The sequence below is a fragment of the Nerophis ophidion genome, linkage group LG11 (genome assembly GCF_033978795.1).
Source record: "Nerophis ophidion isolate RoL-2023_Sa linkage group LG11, RoL_Noph_v1.0, whole genome shotgun sequence".
NCBI lineage: Eukaryota > Metazoa > Chordata > Actinopteri > Syngnathiformes > Syngnathidae > Nerophis > Nerophis ophidion.
The window spans coordinates 56,194,554-56,221,055 of record NC_084621.1 but is presented as its reverse complement, the minus strand read 5'-3'; the positions used below and the strand labels follow the sequence as shown (position 1 = coordinate 56,221,055).

Below are 26,502 nucleotides of genomic sequence, written 5' to 3'. Positions count from 1 at the left end.
CGCTGAGCTCCACAAAAAGGACTTGTCCAATAGGACATGTATTTCAGAAGACGGGGCCTTATAAAAAAATCATTGTATGTGATTGGATAAACCACTTGTCCGTTATCTTGAATGACGTGCTTCTTTAACCACTCACATCGAAATTAACCCGTGACGCCGCTAGGAAATCCAAAACAAGACATCCGAGCCACTCGGTTTGTGGTCAAAAGCTTTCAACAATTTGCCACATAGATGCTTCTTCGGTAGGTGAATTGTAGTCAGAGAAAAGTTGCATATTTTCCTCCAACCACATTTTCACTCATATCAGACAAACCCCGTTTCCATATGAGTTGGGAAACTGTGTTAGATATAAATATAAACGGAATACAATGATTTGCAAATCCCTTTCAACCCATATTCAATTGAATGCACTACAAACACAAGATATTTGATGTTCAAACTCAGAAACGTTTTTTTTTTTTTTGCAAATAATAATTAACTTAGAATTTCATGGCTGCAACACATGCCAAAGTAGTTGGGAAAGGGCATGTTCACCACTGTGTTACATCACCTTTTCTTTTAACAACACTCAATAAACGTTTGGAAACTGAGGAAACTAATTGGGATCTTTGATACCTCAGGCATTAAAAAAAAGACATCATTGTGTAAAGGATATCACCACATGGGCTCAGGAACCCTTCTGAAAACCACTGTCAATATCTACAGTTGGTTGCTACATCTGTAAGTGCAAATTAAAACTCTGCTATGCAAAGCAAAACCCATTCATCAACAACACCAAGAAACGCCGCTGGCTTCGCTGGGCCCGAGCTCATCTAAGATGGACTGATGCAAAGTGGAAAGGTGTTCTGTGGTCTGACGAGTCCACATTACAAATTATATTTGGAAACTGTGGACGTGGTGTCCTCCGAAACAAAGAGGAAAATAACCATCCGGATTGTTATGGGCGCAAAGTTCAAAAGCCAGCATCTGTGATGGTATGGGGGTGTATTAGTGCCCAAGGCATGGGTAACTTACACATCTGTGAAGGCACCATTAATGCTGAATGGTCCATACAGGTTTTGGAGCAACATATGTTGTCATCCAAGCAACGTTATCATGGACGCCCCTGCTTATTTCAGCAAGACAATGCCAAGCCACGTGTTACAACAGCGTGGTTTCGTAGTAAAAGAGTGCGGGTACTTTCCTGGCAGTCCAGACCTGTGTCCCATCGAAAATGTGTGGCGCATTATGTAGCGTAAAATACGACAGCGGAGACCCTGGACTGTTGAACGACTGAAGCTCTACATAAAACAAGAATGGGAAGAATTTTACTTTCAAAGCTTCCACAATTTGTTTTCTCAGTTCCCAGACGTTTTTTGAGTGTTGTTAAAAGAAAAGGTGATGTAACACAGTGGTGAACATGCCCTTTCCCAACTACTTTGGCACGTGTTGCAGCCATGAAATTCTACGTTAATTATTATTTGCAAAAAAGATAAAGTTTATGAGTTTGAATATCAAATATCTGGTCTTTGTAGTGCATTCAACTGAATATGGGTTGAAAATGATTTGCAAATCATTGTATTCCGTTTATATATACATCTAACACAATTTCCCAACTCATATGGAAACGGGGTTTGTACATTATCGTAAACAGTAGTAGTAAAATGTTATCATCGCTGCATTTATCAGGTGGCAATTTCACACACACGCACACACAATTGCCTGATACAGCAGGTAGATGTAATAAAGAGCACATTAAAGTAAATTGGTGTGGCAAAAACGACATCCTTATCATTCATTTATTGTATTACGCGTATTACAAGTTGCCCCTACGTATTATTGAATTGTATTCTGTGTGCGAACTGCGTGCTTCCAGATACAAAGGACAAATGATGACTTACATACATACAAATATATTTCTTAATTAAGTTGGCATTATTGTGTGTAAAATGTAGTGATTCAAAAATAGGTTTTAAACCTGTTTAGAGAGTACAAGCTAGCTTACAACTAGCATTAAAGAATAGCTGAGTTTGTAAAAAAAAAAAGAAAAAGAAAAAAAGATGGACATTTTATAAATTGGAGGAGATACACTCGCTTAAAACACTGAAACTAATGCGTTTGATAAACTTACCCTTGACGAGCTGAAGTCCAAAAAAAAGAAGACAATGTCAAGTAAGCGCTGGGACTTGTCGACTGCTTCGCGCGTCAACACCCTTCTTTACTGAAACGCTCCACAGGTTGGCAGGGCTTTTTTAGAAAGGGGAAGCGAAAAAAGCGTACTGATCCCGGATCGGTTTCAGTTGCGCGACCAGCCCAAGAGGTTACGTTTGAGGGGCGTGTACGCTGGTCCTGGGTCAGGGGTTAAGAATCTCGAGAAGGAGGGGCGCTTCTTGTGTTTGCTTATCAAGAAAGAACATGTCAACAGTTTGTTTAGGAGGTTGATTAACTTCTTTAAAGGTTATACGTCGTTGTTATGATGATCGATACCTGCAATGTTTTATTATAGTAAATTAATGCAACGTGTATGCATTGGAAATACTGTGAATGGAGGACATAAATGTTGTAAACATAGAGAACTGAAATGATATGCAACTGTTTCCAACTCGGGTTTAATTGATTCCACAGCATCTACCAAATGTTTTTGGAACATGTTTGTATGATTGAAATGTTTAACCATAGGTAACATCTAACTTTACCCTACAAACATAGAGCAACAATAATGACCAAACATCAAGCTTCTCTGTGTTTATAATAGACTAAATAGAGTAACTAATATGAAATGGCTTTTGTAGATATAGGTATATAACTTCCATGGTTGAACAAGGCATGGATCATGGAAGATTTTATAAGTAATATACCTTCAAAACAAATAAGTAACTGGACTACTTCTTTACCATTTCTTTTTGGGGGGTCGTATGTGCAGGTTTCTCTAAGATGGCATGGCTTCCTTCAAATCTCCCACCCGCCCTTTATCTCCACCCATTGCCTGTCTGCTGTTCTTCGACAAGAAAACTGGTTCGTCAGGTTCCATATCAGATTTCACTGCTGTCATCTTCTTTCCTAAGGTAAACCATAAATGTGTGGATTACAATGGCAGTTAAGGAATTGGGGGGTTGTTTGGTTATTCACTTGACTGAGAGGGTTAAAAAGTACAAAACAATTCTTACTTGGGCTTCCGGCTGCACTTGTTGTCTGTGAAAAGAAAGCTTTGGTGAAACTCGATGTCATTAAAAGTAATCTGGTTCTTTTGAGAGTTTATTCACATTGTGTCAATGCTGATATAAATTTAACAAAAACGTTCTGATGTGTCAAAAAATCCTTAATTGTAAACTCTATCTGATTCTACAGGAACCTATAGTTCAAGGGAGTAAAGATTCCAGGAACTGAAGACTCCTGAACTTTTGGTGGAAGAAGTCCCAGTGTCATCACAGTCTTCTTATCTAATTTTTTTTTTTTGTTAAAACACCCTAAACCTTTAAAATCAACATGCTATTAGCATAAATATCTATATTATTGGCTATATCACATGTATCTGCTAATTTCTCAAATGATTCATTTCTGGCTTGCTGGATTAGAGATTAAAATGTTAATTTGTGGTGGAAGTAGTGCTTAATTTTCAAAGTCTGATTAATTACACATTTGAATTTGGATTATTCACAATTAATCAAGGGTTATTACTCGCTTGCATAATTCAAATTAACTTGAAAAAACATAGCAATTTTTGGACGAAAATAAAATTTTCTTGTCAGAATGTCTTGCAGGAAAGTTTTTATGTGTTACTTGAATGCACCACATGTGTTTTCTCAAAACTCGGTACCAATTTGTTTCTAAAGACCTGGAAGTGTGTATTTCGTAGTGAAATTTGCCAGCTAGCACACCAGTCGGAGGGACTGATCTACTACGGTCCACACACCACTCGCAAAACAGCGTGTGCAATCTTTGAAATTGCATGTCATATTAGTACTATTATTCAGGACAACAGAAACAATTTTTAACTCTCAGACACGCCTTGCGGGAAGGCTAGGGACCATCACAACAGTATCGCATTCATGCACCTGGAATGATCCAAACGCAAAAAAATGCATACTATAAGATTGTTTTACATATAGGAGATATATTATGATAATACATTTTCTATATAAAAAAAAACGAACAGCAATTGATTAAAAAAAACGCCAGCAGACACCAAAATGCATCAGCTGAGTTTGTTTTAATCAGCCATTTAAGCCATCCAGCAGCTTTAAAAGTCCAAAATTATGTTGTTGAAGGGCGATATGTCCAATATTTTTGACAGTCCAATTATGTTGATACATATACGCAGGATGCAGGATTCACTGTCCCCCATCTGTATTTGCAGCACAATCACCTGCATTCTCACAACCGAGCGCCTAACTGCCTGTTTGCACTTACTTTATCAACTAAATAAAGACAAAAAATAGCGCCTGCAGAGCAGTTTAGGCCTCTCTAAATCACATTGCACGTGCTAAATGATTATTGTTGCATCTCCTACTCCCAGTATTGTGGGTGTTGTGATAACTAGCATATATTTTCCATATTCATTAAGACACACATGAGAAATGGATTGCGCTTTTTATTTTACTTTCAAATCCCAAAACCAGTAAGGTTGGCACGTTGTGTAAATCGTAAATAATAACAATACCATGATTTGCAAATCATTTTCAAACAATATTTAATTGAATACACTGCAAAGAGAAAATACCTAACGTTTGAACTGGTAAACTTATTTTTTTTTTGCAAATATTAGCTCATTTGGAATTTTATGCCTACAAAAGGTTTCAAAAAAGCTGGCACAAGTGGCAAAAAAGACTGATAAAGTTGAGGAATGCTCATCAAACACTTATATGGAACTTTCCTCAGGTGAACAGGCTAATTGGGACCAGGTGGGTGCAATGATTAGGTATAAAATCAGCTTCAATGAGATGCTCAGTCATTCACAAACAAGGATGGGGCAAGACTCACCATTTTATGAACAAATGCATGAGCAAATTGTCTAACATTTTAAGAACAACACCTCTCATTGAGCTATTGCAAGGAATTTACGGATTTCAAATCATCAAAAAGTTCAGAGAATTGCATGTAAGCGGCAAGGCTGAAAACCAACATTGAATGCCTGTGACCTTCAATCCCTCAGCAGTACCGCATCAAAAAGCAACATCAGTGTGTAAAGGATATCACCACATGGGTTCAGGAACACTTCAGATAACCACTGTCAGTAACTACAGTTTGTTGCTACATCTGTAAGTGCAAGTAAACTCTACCATGCAAAGCGAAAGCCATTTATCAACAACACCCAGAAACGCTGCCGGCTTTGCTGGGTTCAAGCTCATTTAAGATGGACTAGCGCAAAATGTAAAAGTGTTCTGTGGTCCAACGAGTCCACATTTCAAATTGTTTTTGGAAACTGTAGACGTCATGTCCTCCGAAACAAAGAGGAAAAGAACCATCCGGACTGACGCAAAGTAAGAAAGGCAGCATATGTGAAGGTATGGGGGTGTATTAGCGCCCAAGGCATGGGTAACTTACACATCTGTGAAGGCACCAATGGCAACAGGCATTGGTGGTTCAGTGGTAGAATTCTCGCCTGCCACGCGGGAGGCCCGGGTTTGATTCCCGGCCAACGCAACGTGATTTTTACTATGAATTGATTAACGTGGACCCCGACTCAAACAAGTTGAAAAACTTATTCGGGTGTTACCATTTAGTGGTCAATTGTACGGAATATGTACTGTACTGTGCAATCTACTAATAAAAGTATCAACCAATCAATCAATCAAAAAACCATTAATGCTGAAAGGTACATACAGTTTTGGAGCAAAATATGTTGCCATCCAAGCAACGTTTTTTTCATGCACACTCCTGCTTATTTCAGCAAGACAATGCCAAGCCAAGCGTTACAACAGCGAGGATTCGTAGTAAAAGATTGCGCGTACTAGGCTGGCCTGCCTGTAGTCCAGACCTGTCTCCCATTTAAAATGTGGCGCGCAAATTGAAGTTAAACTACCACAACAGAGACCCCAGACTGTTGAACAAATGAAGCTGTAGCTCAAGCAAGAATGGGAAAGAATTCCACCTGAAAAGCTTACAAATCTGGTCCCCTCAGATCCCAAACGTTTACTGAGTGTTGTTAAAAGGAAAGGCCATGTAACACAGTGGTAAAAAATGCTCCTGTGCCAACTGTTTTGCAATGTGTTGCAGCCATTAAATTCTAAGTTAATGATTATTTGCAAAAAAACATGTTTCTCAGTTCAAACATTAAATATCTTGTCTTTACAGTGTATTCAATTGAATATAAGTTGAAAAGGATTTGCAAATCATTGTAATCTGTTTTTATTTACGATTTACACAACGTGCCAACTTCACTCGTTTTGGGTTTTCGTACTTAGAGACACATTCCTCATAAGTTTGGTAGATCAGCTTTGCATGTGCTATCAAGTTGGCACATGTTTTAGTCCACACAAACTTTAAGATGGTATTATTGACAACTTAACTAATTTAATGTTTGAATGTGATACTTACGCAGTAAGACACAGAGACCTCCGATAAACAAAAGGCCTGAAAAGACCAGTCCTACGATTCGAAGCCTTTCATAGTCTGCCAGAAAACAATTTCACAGGTTAAAGAAAACATTGATATCTCCCACAAAACAAATCCATGTATTTCTGTATTAACATTCAAGTGTCATCTATTAATACAATACAATAAACATTATCTGGTTCTACTGTATCCTCTACCTTGTGTTTCACTGTATGCAGTAACATAGGCATGCTCCCCCCAACAACAGAATGAAATACTAGTACAGTATGTCCATTCTTTGTAAATGTGACAATCAAAAATGGTGTACTTACTATAAACAAATGCACCTGCAATATAGAAAAAACATCAGTCACAACAAATATATAACAATCAGACTCATTCTGGCCTCTAAATATACAAAGGCCATTTATTTTTAATATAGTTGCCTGCGGGGCCTTTGTATTTCAATGAGCTGCAAGTGTAAAGTGCAACCGGAAAGTATTTACAGTGCTTAACTTTTTCCAAATTTGGTTTTCTCACAGCCTTTTTCCTAAATGGAACACATAAAATTTTCCATCCATCCATCCATTTTTTACCGCTTATTCCCTTTGGGCTCGCGGGAGGCGCTGGTTCCTATCTCAGCTACAATGGGGCGAAAAGCGGGGTACACCCTGGACAAGTCGCCACGTAATCGCAGTCCCTAAAATTCTACAGACACTACCCTATAATGACAATGTGATGTATGTGTTTCAATTTTGCATATTTATTAATAATAAGAAATAAACAAAAAAATCACATGCACATAAGTCTTCACAGCCTTTGCTTAATACTATGTTGATGCGCTTTTGGCAGCAATTGCAGCCTTAGGTCTTTTTGAAAACAAGGCCACAAGCTTGACACACTAATCTTTCGGCAGTTCCACCCATTCCTCTTCGGATGGGAAGTTGTTTTTTTATCCAGGATGTCTCTGTATTTTGCTGCATTCATCTCAGTCTAGTCAGGGAGGTGACCAAGAACCAGATGGTTACTTTGTTAGAGCTACAGCATTCCTCTGCGGAGAGAGGAGAACCTTCCAGACGGACAAAAACCTCTGCAGCAATCCACCAATCAGGCTTGTATGATACAGAGGCCAGACGGAAGCCATTCCTTGGTAAAATACACCTAAAAAACTCTCAGACCATGACAAACAAAATGTTGTGGTCTGACGAGACAAACATTAAACTCTTTGGCATGCATGCCAGGCATCATGTTTGGAGGAAACCAAGCACCACTCATCACCAGACCAATACCATCCCTACAGTGAATCATGGTGGTGGTAGCATCATGCTGTGGGGATGATTTTTAGCAGCAAGAACTGGGAGATTAGTGAGGATTGAGGGAAAGATGAATGCAGCAATGTACAGAGACATTCTGGATGAAAACCTATAGGTATATGCTTGCCATCCAACCTGATGGAGCTTGAGAGGTGCTGCAGAGGAAAAGGCAAAAAGGAATGGGCGAAACTGTCCAAAGATTGGTGGGCCAAGCTAGAGGAATTGTAGTTTTATTTTTATTTTAATACATTCTAAAATAGACAAAAAAAAAACATTTCACATTGTCATTATGGGGTATTATTGGCTGTTGAATTTTGAGGACCAAAATGAACTTACTCCATTTTGGAATTAGGCTGTAACATAAAAATCATTTGAAAAAGTGAATACTTTCTTGATGCACTGTTTATCCTAGTCCAACCATGTAATGTGTGGTTAAAATGTTATGTTACTAAAAGCAGTGTTTAGTAAAGTGCACGATTTCATTAAACAGTTTACCTGTAATATAGAAACCCCTGGCTAAATTTCCATTATATTCTTATCAATGACATAGCAGGAAGAGACTAGAAATATGTTTCACATTTTATACAGAGCACTCGATCATTCATTATTTGACATTTTACATGTGCTTTTTCACGCAAATGGGGCCCTATGCACAGTGTGTGTGCTCTGCGTTATATCAGGCACAAGACATTACTACAATGTTGATTATACATATACATCCTTTAAAATTGACTTTGAAACAGCGTTGCAAAATATTTGTATTTGTAAATTGAGACAACGTTGATGTCTAATGTTGGCTCCACGTTGTTGGTTGTGAAATTACAAAATGTATAAAGTCAGATCTACGTCACAACCTGACATTGAATAAACGTTGTCAAAAAGCATGTTCTTTCAACTTATTTGTGTTGTAATATATTGGTTGAAAAATGACCAAAATTCAATTGTAAAAATCAAGGTCAAAATCCAACAATGTTTAAATATTGTCAAAAAGCATGTTGTTCCAACGTTAGGTTTGAGTTGCTCTACCTCAGGACTTAATCCAAGAAGTTCTCAACGTTGTTTCAATGTCTTGTGCCTGCTGTGGTTTAAGGAACCAGCATCAATTTTTTTTGCCCTGGAATATCTTTTACGCTCAAGAAGCGTATTTGTGTGAGACAACCCTGATTGACGACTATGATACAGTATATATTATTCAGACCAAAAAGCAATTTTCTACAAAGCTTGAACGGGAATTCCACTTTTTTAAGAATTTTGTCTGTCGTTCACAATCATTATGAAAGACATGACAACGGATGTATTATTTTTAAAGCATTCTAACTTGTAAATAAACGTAAATAAAAGTCTGCTTACAGCGGCGTCAATAGAAGGTCCTTCATTCCACCAATAAAACCCAATTAAGAACTATCCAAAAAGCGCCAACAATTTTGGGGGTGTGGGTTTTGGTGGTAGCAGGGGGGTGGTGGGTGTATATTGTAGCGCCCCAGAAGAGTTGTGCTGCAAGGGATTCTGGGTAATTGTTCTGTTGTGTTTATGTTGTGTTACGGTGCGGATGTTCTCCCAAAATGTGTTCCTCATTCTTGTTTGGTGTGGGTTCACAGTGTGGCGCATATTTGTAATAAGGTTAAAGTTGTTTATATGGCCACCCTCAGTGTGACCTGTATGGCTGTGTATCAAGTATGCCTTGCATCCACATATGTGTGTTTAAATATCATGTGACTGGGCCGGCACGCTGTTATAGTAGGGATGAAAAGCGGAGGTGACGACAGATTCTAGAGGACGCTAAAGACAGTGTCTTTAAGGAACACCCCCGATATTGTTATTTGGGTGTAAATCGGGAGCAATCCGGGAGAATGGTTGACCCGGGAGATTTTCGGGAGGGGCCCTGAAATTCGGGAGTCCCCGGGAAAAATTGGGAGGGTTTAGCAAGTATGCCCGGGTTGGACCACTCCTCTGTGCATCAGTTGGGGATGTCTCTGCGCTGCTGACTTTTCTCCATTCAAGATGATCCCCTGCTGGCTCCACTATGGACTGGACTCTCACAATATTAACTATATCCACTCAACATCCATTGCACTTTTTCGACCTTGGGAGGATTCCCAAATCTGCAGTGAATAAAGGCTATGAAAATAAACTTTGATTGATGATTCACTATTATTTCATCATGCTCGTGGCAGTTTATTTTAGTTCAGGGGTGTCAAACTCATTTTTCACTCAGGGTCCGCATGGAGAAAAATCTATTTGATACCTCTGTTGTAGATCATAAATAATGCCTCTTACCTGGATAGTAGAAGGACAAGGATAATCTGACATGTTGGTACACTTTGACAGCCAATTTAGACCAAGATATTCCGAGAACGACACAAAAAGACGTTTGGTTTCATCCCCCTATTCTTTGCGAGATTTTTGAGTAATTTTTCTTCTAAACGGTACAAAAACACGATTCTATCAGTCTGCATCCTAATGACAGCAGACATTGTTCAGTAAGTGATGTTTTGTTATGTTGTTGGCTCTCATGAAGTCTGCAGTGAGTGATAATCAGTGATGTTGTTGGGGAAACAAAGTGAAAGTCGTGATGCGTTTTTTATATTAATGCCCCTCGTATGCTTAAAATGAGCAAAATAAGTAGATATTAAATGTTATTGCAAATGTGCCCGTTACTACATTACATGTATAATTACAGCATGTATATAAAACCTTAATGGAAGTGTTGGGATGTGTTTTTAAGGGCTTTGTCAGCTGACTTCTGATCGCATTTAGTCACAATTTAGAAATCAATTAAAAAAAAAAAAGATTGTTGTTGTCTTACATAAGGATTGTGACTGATAGGCACAATAAAAAAAACAAAAAATTCTGTTCCCCGCTAACTCCTTAATAGTGACACTTTTTTTATTTAATCTGTTCTCTCAAACCACCATTGGAAACATAGGCTAGCTGTTTCCAATTGTAGTTTAAGAGAACATATTTAACATATAAAGGGCAGAGGTGTTTATACACTGTAAAAAAAAGTCAGTAGATTTAAAATAGAGGCAGTTTATTCGCCAGAATTGCTACTGGAATTTGGATCATGGTCGACGTAGAGTTGGGAAGTAACAATTATGTTTGAATGATGTTTAAATTGTTATATTCGACTAAAAAATGATCTTTCAACATGCTCCCCATGAATTAGTTTTAGTACAAAACATGCTGGAAAATAAATTCAAGATTGATAAAAAAATATATAAACATGGTTTCACATATTTAAAGTGGAAAAAAACAATACGAAAACAGAACACCAGAGCACATTCTATGCAGCCATCGATTTTCTCCTAACAGCACATTTAAGTTTCTCCACAAACCACACTAAAACAGCCTCAGAGATGAAAACAAATGTTGAGTTTTGACCTTACTTGCTTCGGTTTCAGTGAACAGCGTGAAGAGAACTGAAAGAAAAGAAGACAGAGAAGTTTTTAACTGTGGACATTGTTCACAGCCATCAGTGATCTGGGCTTTGCAACTTTCTTAATACGTTTGCTGTGTTCTAGATGGCATTTTTAGGAGGTGTCTTCCACTTGTGTAGTTACCTGCTATGACGGCCACAAGAGTGAGATTTCCCATCTTCAACACGGCTTGGACACACAAAGTGAGAGGAAAGAAAACATACGAATGTGAAATTGAATAGCAGAAGCGATTTGGTTCTCATGACTTGTCACACACACACACACACACACACACACACACACACACACACACACACACACACACACACACACACACACACACACACACACACACACACACACACGTCTCTTTCTCCTTAGGAGGAATGTCCTTGTGGTGTGAGAGGTCAGAGTCCCGTCAGCAGGGATGCATTTTGGGTGTTTGGAGAATAAACAGCAGGCGCGAAGTTTCCAGTCAACAAAAGAAAAAAAAAAAACACACTCAAAACTTTAGTCCAAGCAGGGTCGTGTCATAATGTTTAAAAAAATACTGCAATCGTACTTGAAAAAAAAAAACCCCTAAAACTTTTGCATTTAAATTAAGCAAAAATTCCGTTCTCTTGACATATTTGTATTTAGACACTGCAAACTTCAAGTAAAATGAAATGCCTCAAATCAAAGTCAAAAATACTTATGATATTTTTTATAAATAGGTAGGACTATTTTACTTAAGTAACTACAAGGTGAGATACATTGCAAGTAAAACACATAAAATACTGTTTGGTATTTTGTTATTCTTATTGCTAATTTAAAAAAAAGGATAAATCACATTTTAATATACATTACTAAAAATAAAACTGACAAATGCTTTTTAAATGTCTTTTTGCTCAGAAATCTGTTTTTTTAACGTTGATATTAGGCACTTGTAAACAATTGTCTTTTATTAACTTGCTCGAGAAAAAGTAATTATAATTTTTGTCGTTTTTGTATTATGCTATTGCGTATACTGATCTATTCCCAAACATTCTGTAAGTGCAAGTAAGCACAAGTAATGTTTTTGTACAACAAATAATACAAACACAGTTTCGCACAACCTGAAGCTGAAATAAGGATGGCAACAAAAATCTTATCTTGAACCTTTTGTTGTTTTTTTTGTTTATTAACCCCCTTGACCTTTGCTAAAAGGTCATTGAGGTTATCAGCTAGCATGACATTAGCAAAGGTCACACTGCCGTTTGACTTTAAAGTCTCACCTACGCACGCGTCCGTTCAAAACCATAAAAGTTTGCATTGTTTTAAAACGTTTGTCAACAATTAATCATTCAACAGTCTTTTTTTTGGTAAACTGTCTGTTGACAGTCTGTTGTCAGTATTTTAGTTGAACATTTTTAAATAACATAACAGGAGTCATAAGACATTCAGGCAATACAAATTTAACTTGACGCTGACTTCCATCATGCATTGCTCTCCTGTCGATAAACTTACCTGAAGTGATGAGTATAGGTGTGCAAAACGTGTGGGTGGAAGTTGCTGGTGTGCAGCCAAGAAAAAGTCCCTGTTTTCAGTTTTACCTGAATTTGTAGCACCTGCTCCTCCTCTTTGTTTAGTGTATAAACTATCGTGTATGTGACTGTGTGTGTGTGTGTGTGTGTGTGTGTGTGTGTGTGTGTGTGTGTGTGACTATGTTTTTGTGCATGTGCAGCATGAAAGTGACATGCAGGGGTCACCCGTTTATACCAAGGCTGGTGTTTTTCCATAAACATCAGAGAGTTATTGAGGCCTTCACACTGTGTCTGTGCATGTTTTAATGTATTACTATTGTCTTTGTTGCCCCCTCTACCAATGAGCGTGGTCGTGGCCAGTAAAGTTATAGGTATGAGATAATAAACTTCAACATTGTGAATGTTAAGAGCCCTTTGAGACACTTGTAATTTAGGGCTATAAAAAATAAACATTGATTGATTGATAATAGGGACAACATATCACATGTCATCGATTAATATCTTTCTTTTTTAGTGTATCTTCCACTGTTTTTCCATATATTTTCATGTAACAGTGGTACCTTAATTTAGGAGTGCCCCAACTGAAGAGTGTTTCCAGATAAGAGCTGTTGCTTGGATAAGTGTTATGCTTTAAGTTACGAGCAAAAATTTTAGTTGCAAACATCCCCGACATTAGTTGGAATAGCAAATGTCACAATGAACCCAATAAGATCCGCCCAAAAAGATCTGGGATGAGTAAGGCCCCAGATCATACTGGCTGGCGTTAACTTGTAGTTAGAGAAGGAAATAACTAAGTTTTTCTAAGCATGGGAATTAAGAAAGTGAATGTGAAGGACAGTGCTGAGAGTAGGAAGTAGATTAACCTCTTAAGGCCAAAGATGGTTTTTTTTTTACATGTTTTTTTTATTTCACCTTGCTATTTGGGCTTATAGGACCCTAATTAGAAAAAAACTAAGAATCATCTTTCGATATGATGTACTTAGTCCATAAGTACACAAACGTGTACTTCATGTTTAGTGATTTTTACACTTTTTTTTTTCTCCAAATTCCATTGTAATTTATACTCTTCTGACACAACCAGATGGCAGTATAAGTGTCTACATAACCCGCCATAAAATTCCAATTCAGTAGTGTATACAATTTTGGAAATAAGAGCCAAAACGTGCTGTGGTCACTACGAAAGAAATCATCAAAAAGTTGGAGCGTATCACTGATAGTCGATAACGACTGCCATGGACATTAAATTAATATCCAAACAATGGACATTTATCTGTGAAAACATAAAAAAGTTGCTGATGGTGTGTGTGACGGCTGTAAGGCGATATCGTAGTAAATTTACTCTCCATGGTAAGTGCTGTACATTAGCTTACGCGACTACTGTCGTTGTTTGTAATACATTCTATTGTATTATGTTTAAACAACACTTTCTTAACACAATGTTTGTTTTTCTTTTAAAATTGTGATGTTTTGTCAGGGCAAAGCACCAATAACTTCATTAAAAAAATAAATCAATATGTGACATTGAGTTAAGATACAAGGGTTTTGAGTTAAGAGCCCCGTCACAGAACAAATTAAGCTCATAAAGTGAGGTACTACTGTATAGTCAAGTGAAATACAAAAGCTTATTTTGTTTCGAATCACATCTCTATGTATGGTATGTCAAAATTAGAGTTGGCCTGAGTATGATAATACAGGAATCATTATAAATGAATATACATGAAATGGCCACAATCCATTCATATTTTGCAATATAGATACAAAAAACAACAACAACAACAACAACATTAAGTCTAGCTAGATTCATTGAGGTTACGTTCTGAGATCACCTGTTTTTGGGGAAAAAGGCTAGTACTGCAATTAAGATGCCCATAAAAATGTTTTATTTGACAAATGGCTCTCTCCTCTTCCTTTAAACTCTCTTGTGAGCTTGATGTTGACGTCCTTTACCCGTTTTGAAAAAAAAATTGTCATAAAAGTGACTGTTGTAATTGTTGGATTAGACTCATCTTTAAAAACTCTCTATCCTATAATAATAACAATAGTAATTTCCTTTGTTCTCTGGCAACAAAGGAAGCTTACAAGCTAAACAAACTGTTTAGGCACAAATCCAGGTTTAAGCTTTTAATATGCTTCATAAGCTTTATAAACACATATTAAATTGTAAAACGTACTCACTCAAAATTAATGAATGACAATAAAAGATAATCGATAGAACTGTTGGAATTAGAGTCGAGTTCTACCTATAGCCAAGTCGACTTAGTGGTTGCTAAGGTTTTTTGTCTAAATGAATGCACGTTATAATGATGTGTGTGTTCGTCTCACATTGTGGATGTTTGGTAAAATTTTAAAAATATACAAAATAATAGTCATGCCAGACAATAAACTGATTGCCAGGGCTTTTGGATTGTTGCAAAGCAATCTAATTTTAAATTCAAAATTATAATTTATGCTTGATTGCCGTGTTGGTCTAATGGTGGTCAGGCAAACCTGAATGAGGAAGGGATTGACAAATGTTTAACAACCTTTTGTTGTCTTTGCACGCTGTCATTGACATCGGTTACCACACAGGTTTGTTTCCAGATAAGGCAGCATCCTACCGTATGATAGCAACAAACACAAAAGTAGTCCAAAAAGTGTGATCATGGGGTGTGTGTATGGGATATGACATCACATAGTGTGAGACGACACTATAATGTATCTGTAGTGGCCAAACTGCGTCCTCTAAAATCTAATGATAGTAGAACTATTACATATCCAAATGTGTTCAGAGGTGTTTGGCAGTATAGAATATGGCTGACATAAATATGGTGTAAAATAGGCTAAACCATATGGTTAATCTGAATACCATAAAGTAATGTGTCAAATGATTAAAATTTGTCGACAAATTAATCACAATGGGAGATTAATTTTAATTAAATACAGCTATATATCATACATCTCTAATAATAGTGTTGTATTTTAAAAATGACAGTGTAAAAACAAATCAGTAGAATTTACGGTACAAAACTAGCTGTGGTTGCCGGGAACTACCCGTAAAAAAATACAGTCAAAATATATTTAATCGGTCATTACGGTATGTTGATGTTGAATCCATTTATTTTACAGTTGATAACTGTTTTTGCTTGCCATAAATTGCGATGAAAAAACAGATATATTGTTTACCTCTTTTTTTTTTTTAATCCATGGAAATCACAGTAAAATACTGTCACGATGTATGAAACATTACGCACAATGGGTTATTGTGGAATCCATTATTTTACAATATTTTTGCATATGGTAAATTACCATGATAAACACAGATATGTTGTTAACGTCTTTGCAATAATTTAGTCAAAAAATTATTAAATTACAGAAATTTGCTTGATAAATTATTTAATATAAACTAATTTACAATAATATATATTACAAATAAATTGCGGATCTAATCAGCTGTGCAGTATCCAGACATGGTTGAACATTTACCATGAATTGATTAACTTGGACCCCGACTTACACAATTTGAAAAACTTATTCGGGTGATACCATTTAGTGGTCAATTGTACGGAATATGTACTGTACTGTGAAATCTACTAATAAAAGTTTCAATTAATCAATCAATCAATATTTATCAACAACACCCAGCTTTACATAGTAGAGTTTTAGCTTGCACTTACAGATGTAGCGATGAACTGTAGTGGTTTTCTCAAGTTTTCCTGAGCCCATGTGGTGATATCATTTACACACTGATGTTGCTTATTGATGCAGTATCGCCTGAGTGATCGCAGATCACAGACATTCAATGTTGGTTTTCGGCCTTGCAGTGATTTCTCCAGATTATCTGAACTATTTGATGATATTACAGACCGTAGATGGTGAAATCCTGCGATGAGGTAGCAACTTGTCCAGGGTGTACACCGCCTTCCGCGACTCCAAAAGGGAATAAGCGGTAGAAAAACGGATGAATGGATGGAGTGTGAAATCCCTAAATTCCTTGCAATAGCTTGTTGAGAAATGTTGTTCTTAAACTGTTTGACAATTTGCTCACACATTTGTTCACAAAGTTGTGACCCCCGCCCCATCCTTGTTTGTGATTGACTGAGCATTTCATGGAAGCTGCTTTTATACCCAATCATGGCACCCACCTGTTCACAATTAGCATGTTCACCTGTGGGGTTTCCCATTAAGTGTTTGATGAGCATTCCTCAACTTTCTTGGTCTTTTTTGTCAGTTGTGCCAGCTTTTTGGAAACATGTTGCAGGAATCAAATTCCAAATAAGGTAATATTTGCAAAAAATAACAATGTTTTACAGTTTGAACGTTAAGTATCTTGTCTTTGCAGTGTATTCAATTGAATAAAGGTTGAAAAGGATTTGCAAATCATTGTATTCTGTTTTTATTTACAATTTACACAACCAGCCAACTTCACTGGTTTTGGGTTTTGTAGATGATAATGATTAGGTACAAACTCACCGATACTAGTATTTGCAAAGTGCCTGTGTTTCCGAGACATGTGAGCGGTAAATGAGGATTTTAACTTGAAAGTATTTGTACAACCTTTCACCGGACAACACACAACCCAGGCTTCCATGGGTTCCTTCAAGTGAGCTATTAAAATTAACCTTAAATGCTCCGTATCTGTTAAATAGATGCTTACCACCACTTTCAGCATACATAAACACACAGCGTGGTTCCTTTTGATGCAGTTTACAATGAAGCGAATATACATAACCCCACAAAATTACAAGAAAACATGTTCTAACCCAAATGCTAAGTCAGCCAATACTTTAAAACAAAACCCTAAGACAACGATGCTATGCAATACTCCACTATCTCAACTTTAACACGCCCTTAAAGACTAAAACAGTAGCTAAGGTGGCTAGCAAGACCTTATCTCAAGCAAAGCTAAGGTCACCAAATTATTTGTTTTTTGGCAGGCTAGTCGCACCTTAAGCGTATTGCTGCCCTCCACAGGTCTTTTCGAGTTTTCTTCACCCCTATAGGATCTTACTACTGTATATAGTCTAGTCTTTTGAAGGTCTTTAAAAAACGCTTTTGCAGATTGTTGATGTTCCTAACTAAAATTACTATTTAGTGAAGTGTGTTTGTTTCCAATTTCTGACAGCTTTGCATACATGATGGCTCTCTTTTCCTTATATTTATTTCCTACTGTGAGAACATGGGCAATGCTCTCTTCTTAGCCACACTGACGGAAGATGTTATGAGAAAAAGCCTGAAGAATGTGAAAAGGATTCATTCCGCGGCCTGCACGTATTCGTCATGACACAGGATGGATAGATAGCGTTTCATCGACCAAATGTGTATAGTTTTGCAAGGCTCACCAGATATAGTGTAATTTTTCCTTCCATTTTGGCACTTTTACATCATTATCTGAAGAATAGATTTGATGAGTGATTATGTCAGTAAACAGGCTACTGTTTATTTCCCACGGCGTGGCGCAGTGGGAGAGTGGCCGTGCGCAACCCGAGGGTCCCTGGTTCAAATCCCACCTAGTACCAACCTCGTCACGTCCGTTGTGTCCTGAGCAAGACACTTCACCCTTGCTCCTGATGGGTGCTGGTTGGCGCCTTGCATGGCAGCTCCCTCCATCAGTGTGTGAATGTGTGTGTGAATGGGTAAAATGTGGAAGTAGTGTCAAAGCGCTTTGAGTACCTTGAAGGTAGAAAAGCACTATAAAAGTACAACCCATTTATCATTTACTTCTGTCATATTTTGTATGTATGTGCATAGCTCAATGCTGCTGGCGATTGTCGCCGTCTAACATTTCTTTCTTATAAGTTCTCCAACCAAACGAATTGGTATGTTCGTGTTCAAGATCCAGTGTTCAATCTGCAGTGGACAGCTGCTCTAATATGAATTAAATTGTCAATGTTGGGACCTGGCTCAATCAACAATATTATTTTATATACCCTGCACATACAGCAGAGGTCAGCAGAAACAAGTTTTCTCTGGGGTTTATTATGCTTAAATTAAGTATGTTTTACTATATGAAAACAGCATATTATACAATAAAATATACCGTATATTTAACATTATATTTTTGTAGACAGGTAGTTATTATTTTGCTGAATGCTTAACGGTCCGATGTTGTAAATTTAAATGTACAATTTGCATACTTAAATTAAGTTTTTTTATTGATTGATTGATACTTTTATTAGTAGATTGCACAGTTCAGTACATATTCCGTACAATTGACCACTAAATGGTAACACCCGAATAAGTTTTTCAACTTGTTTAAGTCGGGGTCCACGTTAATCAATTCATGTAAAAGTATGTTTTATTATATGAAAACAGCATATCATAAAATAAAATATACCGTATATTTAACATTATATATTTGTAGACATGCAGGGTTTATTTTGCTGAATGCTTAACGGTCCGATGCTGTAAATTTAAATGTACAATTTGCACAATCTTTAATTTAGGCAGAATAATACTGTTGATTTCAGAGTATTTGCATGTTCGTGACATTACAGTATTCCTAAATGCGATTTACAAATTTTCAACATTTTCACAAAAAAGTCATATGTTTTTTTTTTTACATAATGTGACCATGATAAATTTGGTTTCGTTCTGTTTCTTGATTTGCAGGAATCTACTTCATCCACTACAGTGATTAACTATTTTTTTATTTGAAAGCGTTTCACTGTTGCTATTTAACAATTGCTTGATGTAATTTCTACTGTAATTTTTTTACATTGCAGAGCCAAGAGTCTGAAAGAAGAAATATGTATGCACTTAGGGCCTGATTTACTAAAGGTTTGTGTGTATTAACATACAAACCCCATTTCAATATGAGTAGGGAAATTGTGTTGGATGTCAATATAAATGGAATACCATGATTTGCAAATCATTTTCAACCCATATTCAGTTGAATATGCTACAAAGACAACATATTTGATGTTCAAACTGATACCATTTTTATTTTTTTTGCAAATAATCATAACTTTAGAATTTGATGCCAGCAACACATGACAAAGAAGTTGGGAAAGGTGGCAATAAATACTGATAAAGTTCAGGAATGCTCATCAAACACTTATTTGGAACATCCCACAGGTCTGCAGGCTAATTGGGAAAAGGTGGGTGCCATGACTGGGTTTAAAAACAACTTCCCAAAAAAAGCTCAGTCTTTCACAAGAAAGGATGGGCCAAGGTACACCCCTTTGTCCACAACTGCCTGAGCAAATAATAGAACAATGTTTCTCAAAGTGCAATTGCAAGAAATTTAGGGATTTCAACATCTACGGTCCATAATATCATCAAAAGGTTCAGAGAATCTGGAAAAATCACTCCACGTACGCGGCATTGAACATTGAATGACGGTGGCCTTCGATTCCTTAGACGGCACTGTATCAAAAACCAACATCAATCCCTAAAGGATATCACCACATGGGCACAGGAACATTTCAGAAAACCACTGTCACTAAATACAATTTGTCGCTATATCTGTAAGTGCAAGTTAAGCTATACTATGCAAAGCGAAAGCCATTTATCAACAACATCCAGAAATGCCGCCGGCTTCTTTGGGCCCGAGATCGTCTAAGATGGACTGATGCAAAGTGGAAAAGTGTTCTGTGGCCACATTTCAAATTTTTGGGGGAAATATTCGACATCGTGTCATCCGGACCAAAGGGGAAGCGAACCATCCAGACTGTTATCGACGCAAAGTTCAAAAGCCAGCATCTGTGATGGTATGGGGGTGCATTAGTGCCCAAGGCATGGGTAGCTTACACATCTGTGAAGGCACCATTAATGCTGAAATGTACATACAGCTTTTGAAACAACATATGCTGCCATCTAAGCACTGTCTTTTTCATGGACGCTCCTGCTTATTTCAGCAAGACAAAGCCAAGCTACATTCAGCATTTGTTACAACAGCATGGCTTCGTAAAAAAAGAGTGCTGGTATTTACCTGGCCCGCCTGCAGTTCAGACCTGTCTCCCATCGAAAATGTGTGGCGCATTATGAAGCGTAAAATACGACAGTGGAGACTCCGGACTGTTGAACGACTGAAGTGCTACATTAAACCAGAATGGGAAAGAATTCCCCTTTCAAAGCTTCAACAATTAGTTTCCTCAGTTACCAAACGTTTATGAGTGTTGTTAAAAGAAAAGGTGATGTAACACAGTGGTGAACATGCCCTTTCCCAACTACTTTGGCACCTGTTGCAGCCATGAAATTCTAAGTTAATTATTATTTGCCCCCAAAAAAATAAAGTTTATGAGTTTGAACATAAAATATTTTGTCTTTGTAGTGCATTCAATTGAATATGGGTTAAAAAGGAATTGCAAATCATTGTATTTCGTTTATATTTACATCTAACACAATTTCCCAACTCATATGGAAACGGGGTTTGTACTTACATACTTGATAGCAGATGCAAAGCTATCTACTAAACTTGTGCACGGAGGATTGCATCAACGCAAGCAAGGAGCACAATCCATTTATCATGTCTGTCTTCATGAATATGCAAAATATATGAGGATCATTAGAACCCCCACAATACTGGGAGGAAAAGATGCAATTATAATCCCTCACTTTGATTTATCAATGCTGTAGCTGTTCTGCGGGCGCCATTTGGGGTCTTTATTGAGCACGTCTAAATCCTGTGGACACACACACTTACACACCCGGCTGTGGAGAAAAAAGGGGACCGCACTGCAAAGACAACTGAACAGACAATACTTTTTCCTACTTGTGTGTGTCAACACATTAAGACGGTCCTAAATAAAACATACTAGACATATTGTCTATTCAACTCTATCATTTTATAATTTGTATGGCCGCTGGATGACATAAATGGCTAATAAAAGAAATTCAATTGATATGTTCTGCTGTATAGGGGCAATTTTTTTTAACGGTGTTCGTTTTTATTATTTGGGAAATATACTATTAACATCCATCCATCCATCCATTTTCTACCGCTTATTCCCTTTCGGGGTGGCGGGGGGTGCTGGCGCCTATCTCAGCTACAATCGGGCGGAAGGCGGGGTACACCCTGGACAAGTCGCCACCTCATCACAGGGCTATACTATTAACATACTTCCTATATGAAAAAACCTCTTGCAATATGCATGTTCTTGCATTTGGATCATTCCAGATGCATGAATACTCTGTGTTATTTTGTGCACTGCCCTGCAGAGTGCCTCATCTGTGTGCGAAAAATAGTTTCTGTTGAATAGATTGCGACTCTATATTACATAAAAGGTGGTACAGATTATGTTTGTGTGCTGTTTATTCAATAATATTTCAAAATGCCACAGAAGAGCATGATAGCACTAATGTGGAGGGACATTAGTGTCTCCATTGGAAGCTGTTTAGTACACACAAAATCCATATATAAATAGGATGGTCTGTGCCAATTTTGTACTTGTTATCAATTGTACACATATAGTCTCAGTAGATCACATGCAACACGCCCACTAAGAGTACATGCATTTTAGCACACACTATTGAGCATGTGTTATTTAGATCTCAGTAGGGCGGAATAGGCACAATGAGAAGGTCCCGGGTTCAATATCCTGGCTTGGGTTCTTGCTGTGTGGAGTTTGCATGTTCTCCCCATGCATACTTGCCAACCTTGAGACCTCCGATTTCGGGAGGTGGGGAGTGGGGTGGGGTGGGGTTGCGTACTCGGGGGTGGGGCGGGGCGTGGTTGGGGGTGTGGTTAAGAGGGGAGGAGTATATAGCTAGAATTCACCAAGTCAAGTATTTCATATATATATATATATATATATATTATATATATATATATATATATATATATATATATATATATATATATATATAAGAAATACTTGACTTTCAGTGAATTCTAGCTATATATATATATATATATATTTATTTTATTATATATATATATACATATATACAAATATATATATATATACATATATATACGTACATATATACATACAGTACATATATATACATATATATGTACAGTGTATATATAAATATATATATATATATATATATATATATATATATATATATATATATATATATATATAAATACTTGAATTTCAGTGTTCATTTATTTACACATGTACACACACACATAGCACTGATCTACTCATTGTTTAGTTAAGGGTTGAATTGTCCATCCTTGTTCTATTCTCCGTCACTATTTTTCTAACCATGCTGAACACCCTTTCTGATGATGCATTGCTGTGTGGCATGCACAAAAGTGTTTTCATTAAATGAGTCTGGAATCTTCCATCCCTCCCTAGCATGGCCCAAAACCAGTCAAGATCTTCACTGCCAAGCAATCGGTAGTCCATTACTTCTTCCCAGAGGCTATCCAGGTCCAATAGTAGCTGCGGCTTGGAACTTACAAGCTTATTTCTTTCTCTTACTCGTCGTTAGCATCGCCATGGCTGTATCTTCTTCGTTCTTCTGCACTCTCTAAAAGCCATAGATGTTATTGTCACATATGCATGTACATTAGATGGCAGTATTGTCCTGTTTAAGAGTGTCACAACTTTGCCGTTTACGGCAGACGAACTGCTTTACGGTAGACGAAAACGTGACTGCTCTTGTTGTGTGTTGTTACCCCGCAGGGAGGACGTTAATGAAACTGCCTAACAATAAACCCACTTAAAAAACCGAGAACTCACCCTTGATCATTCTACAGTTATAACCTCATTGGAAAGGCTTGCTGTTTATATTGTGGGAAAGCGGACGTGAAAACAGGCTGTCGAAACGTCACTCAGGTCCGCATGGAACTGGAGGGGGGGTGGCCACCAGCTCTGCCTGAATTTCGGGAGATTTTCGGGACAAAATTTGTCCCGGGAGGTTTTTCGGGAGAGGCGCTGAATTTCGGGAGTCTCCCGGAAAATCCGGGAGGGTTTGCAAGTATGTCCCCATTACTCCGGGTACTCCAGCTTCCTCCCACCTCCAAAGACATGCACCTGGGGATAGGTTGATTGGCAACACTAAATTTGCCCTAGTGTGTGAATGTGAGTGTGGATGTTGTCTTACACTGGTCCTCCGACCACTGGTAAGTACCCAGCCACTACTAATGACATTGGTGGTCACTCTCCATAACATAAAGAAAAAGAAGGAGCTTGAGCTTCTTCTGCTGTTGTTGCTTTGCATTTGAGATAAGAAAAGTTAATGCTGGATTACAAATAATTCTATACATCTCATCTGTGTAGTAGTTAAAGTTACTGTGTAGTATTTCAAGTTAAATGATAAATGGGTTGTACTTGTATAGCGCTTTTCTACCTTCAAGGTACTCAAAGCGCTTTGACACTACTTCCACATTTACCCATTCACACACACATTCACACACTGATGGAGGGAGCTGCCATGCAAGGCGCCAACCAGCACCCATCAGGAGCAAGGGTGAAGTGTCTCGCTCAGGACACAACGGACATGACGAGGTTGGTACTAGGTGGGATTTGAACCAGGGACGCTCTGGTTGCGCACGGCCACTCTCCCCACTGCGCCACGCCGTCCCAAGTTAAAGGTAAAGTACCAATGATTGTCACACACACAATAGGTGTGGTGAAATTGGAATTGATGACAACTGGCAGAGGACTTCTGTCTTTAATATGTTAATAAACAGTCCTATTCGGTTGTTTGCCTTTTGTGCAGCTGTAATGGTGGCCAACAGGGCTTCTGGTTTGTGTGCCATAAGGGCACAATCATCAGCATGACAGAATAGATAGTGCCTGTTACTACATAACATACAGTATTACAGCATGTAAGGTTGTATGAGGTTTTTGGAAGGGTTTTTAGAGGGCTTTATGCATAGAATAGATCATATTCCCACTACTTGCTTTGTTAGCCGTCTATTATTAGCAGTTTTTCACTATTTAGAATGCAGAGAAAAAGGAACAACATATGAGTTCTTGTCTCAGATAAGGATTGTGGATGAAGAGCAAAATTCCATAAAAGTGCATCTCCTTTTATACGTCATTAAAAAAAAAAAAATAATAGAGGGGTTAGTGCGTCTGCCTCACAATACGAAGGTCCTGCAGTCCTGGGTTGAATCCCAGGCTCGGGATCTTTCTGTGTGGAGTTTGCATGTTCTCCCCGTGAATGCTTGGGTTCCCTCCGGGTACTCCGGCTTCCTCCCACTTCCAAAGACATGCACCTGGGGATATGTTGATTGGGAACACTAAATTGGCCCTAGTGTGTGAATGTGAGTGTGAATGTTGTCTGTCTATCTGTGTTGGCCCTGCGATGAGGTGGCGACTTGTCCAGAGTGTACGCCGTCTTCCGCCCGATTGTAGCTGAGATAGGCGCCAGCGCCCCCCGCAACCCCAAAAGGGAATAAGCGTTAGAAAATGGATGGATGGATGGATATATGAAAAAACCCATCTGCCTTTATATAACGATAATTAGTTTCTTGTCAACTGAACTCACTGATAATTATTCTCTGTGTGAATATATGGTAATATTGTACAGGGTAATTGGGATTTGTTATATATTGTATATATTATATAAAAATATAATATAATGTAATAATATAATATATCAGTACATATTTAGATATAACATATATTACATATATGTTACATTTTATATTGCTAATATCGTACATTTTTTAGTGTACTTTATACCTTTTGTTTTCGCCCTATTTTTGTGCCCTTGTGTGCATTATTGTTTCCATCCTTACCCTTTCCACCCTTTGTAACTGAGCTACTGGGTGCAACAATTTCCCTTGTGGATCAATAAAGTTTGTCTAAGTCTAAGTCTAAGCCTCATTACAGCTGCAAGTGTACCTAATGTTTTGTCCCATGAGTTTATGCCTAGCTTGTTTGACGTCAATAATAACACCTGCCATTCATTACCTTTTATTGTAGTTGTTAAAACTATGTTTCCTCAAGTAATGATGGCATCGACTTATTGTCAGTTGGAGGTCATTTTGAGAACACACATAGACACAGAACAGTGGAGGTTATCAGTGGGGATGCACACACAAACACACACACACCCATGCACGCACACACCCACCCACACACACACACACACACACACACACACACACACACAAACACACACACACACACACACACACACACACACACTCACACACAGTCTTGCTGTTATGGTGGCATTGTGCGTGTTTGTCTCTAAACAGCAGAGCAAAAGGGCCTGGAACTGGTTAAACAACACTGAAATCCAGTTAATGAGCAGTTGGATATTCTTATAGTAATTAATCTAAAATAATACCTGATTTGGACTTTACATTCTTTTTTCTTTCAGACTCAGCAGCTGAACCAACACATTAGAAACATAGAGAAAAATTATCTCCCGCTGACGTGCACGTGAGCGTCTGCCACAGGTGTCACAACACAAAAGATTACTGTAGGAGCAAAAAGCAGTGTTATTTCACTGTTTACTGCTCATTTTCTATTCAAAGTGATGCAAAGTATCACAGGTGCACGTCGATATATTAGACGACGCTGCAAAAGTTATTTGAGTTGAATTCAATCATTGTAAAGCAGAGTTGGGCAAATATTTTTGACTCTGGAGCCATATTGAAAGAAAAAAATGTGTGTGTGGGGGCCAAGGTGTTTGTGTGTATAAATTATATGTACACATTAAGCTGTAAAAATCTGCTGTACAATATGTGTTTGAGTGCCTTTTTTTCAGGAACACTATTACCAAAAGTCACAATGTCCAATAAAGTTTTAAAAAGTTATAACAGACCACCTAAAAAAAACGGAATGAAATTGTACAGTTTTTTTTTACCAAATGGGACTCCCAAAATTTACATTAAAATAAAGAACATGGGATTTACTATGG

The 26,502-nt window shown here is 37.7% G+C and overlaps 2 protein-coding genes and 1 non-coding gene across 3 annotated transcripts in view; 1 reads left to right on the top strand and 2 right to left on the bottom strand.

Moving 5' to 3' along the window:
• fxyd3 (FXYD domain containing ion transport regulator 3) overlaps positions 1 to 2,269 on the bottom strand; it is a 29,323-nt gene extending 27,054 nt beyond the window's left edge. Inside the window, exon 1 of the mRNA XM_061916315.1 lies at positions 2,111 to 2,269. The gene's annotated coding sequence lies outside the window, so the exon portion shown is untranslated. The remainder of the gene's footprint in view (positions 1 to 2,110) is intronic.
• A 303-nt stretch (positions 2,270 to 2,572) lies between these two features.
• fxyd11 (FXYD domain containing ion transport regulator 11) lies at positions 2,573 to 11,431 on the bottom strand. The gene is made up of 6 exons (XM_061916316.1): positions 11,387 to 11,431; positions 11,213 to 11,245; positions 6,846 to 6,860; positions 6,517 to 6,591; positions 3,147 to 3,171; positions 2,573 to 3,039 (listed from the first exon to the last, which is right to left on the bottom strand). The coding sequence occupies exons 1-6, from the start codon at positions 11,418 to 11,420 to the stop codon at positions 3,012 to 3,014; spliced, it is 210 nt and encodes a 69-aa protein (XP_061772300.1). The 5' UTR covers positions 11,421 to 11,431; the 3' UTR covers positions 2,573 to 3,011.
• Positions 5,552 to 5,622, top strand: trnag-gcc (transfer RNA glycine (anticodon GCC)). The gene has a single exon. It is a non-coding gene; the product is annotated as a tRNA-Gly (tRNA).
• Positions 11,432 to 26,502: the final 15,071 nt, after the last annotated feature.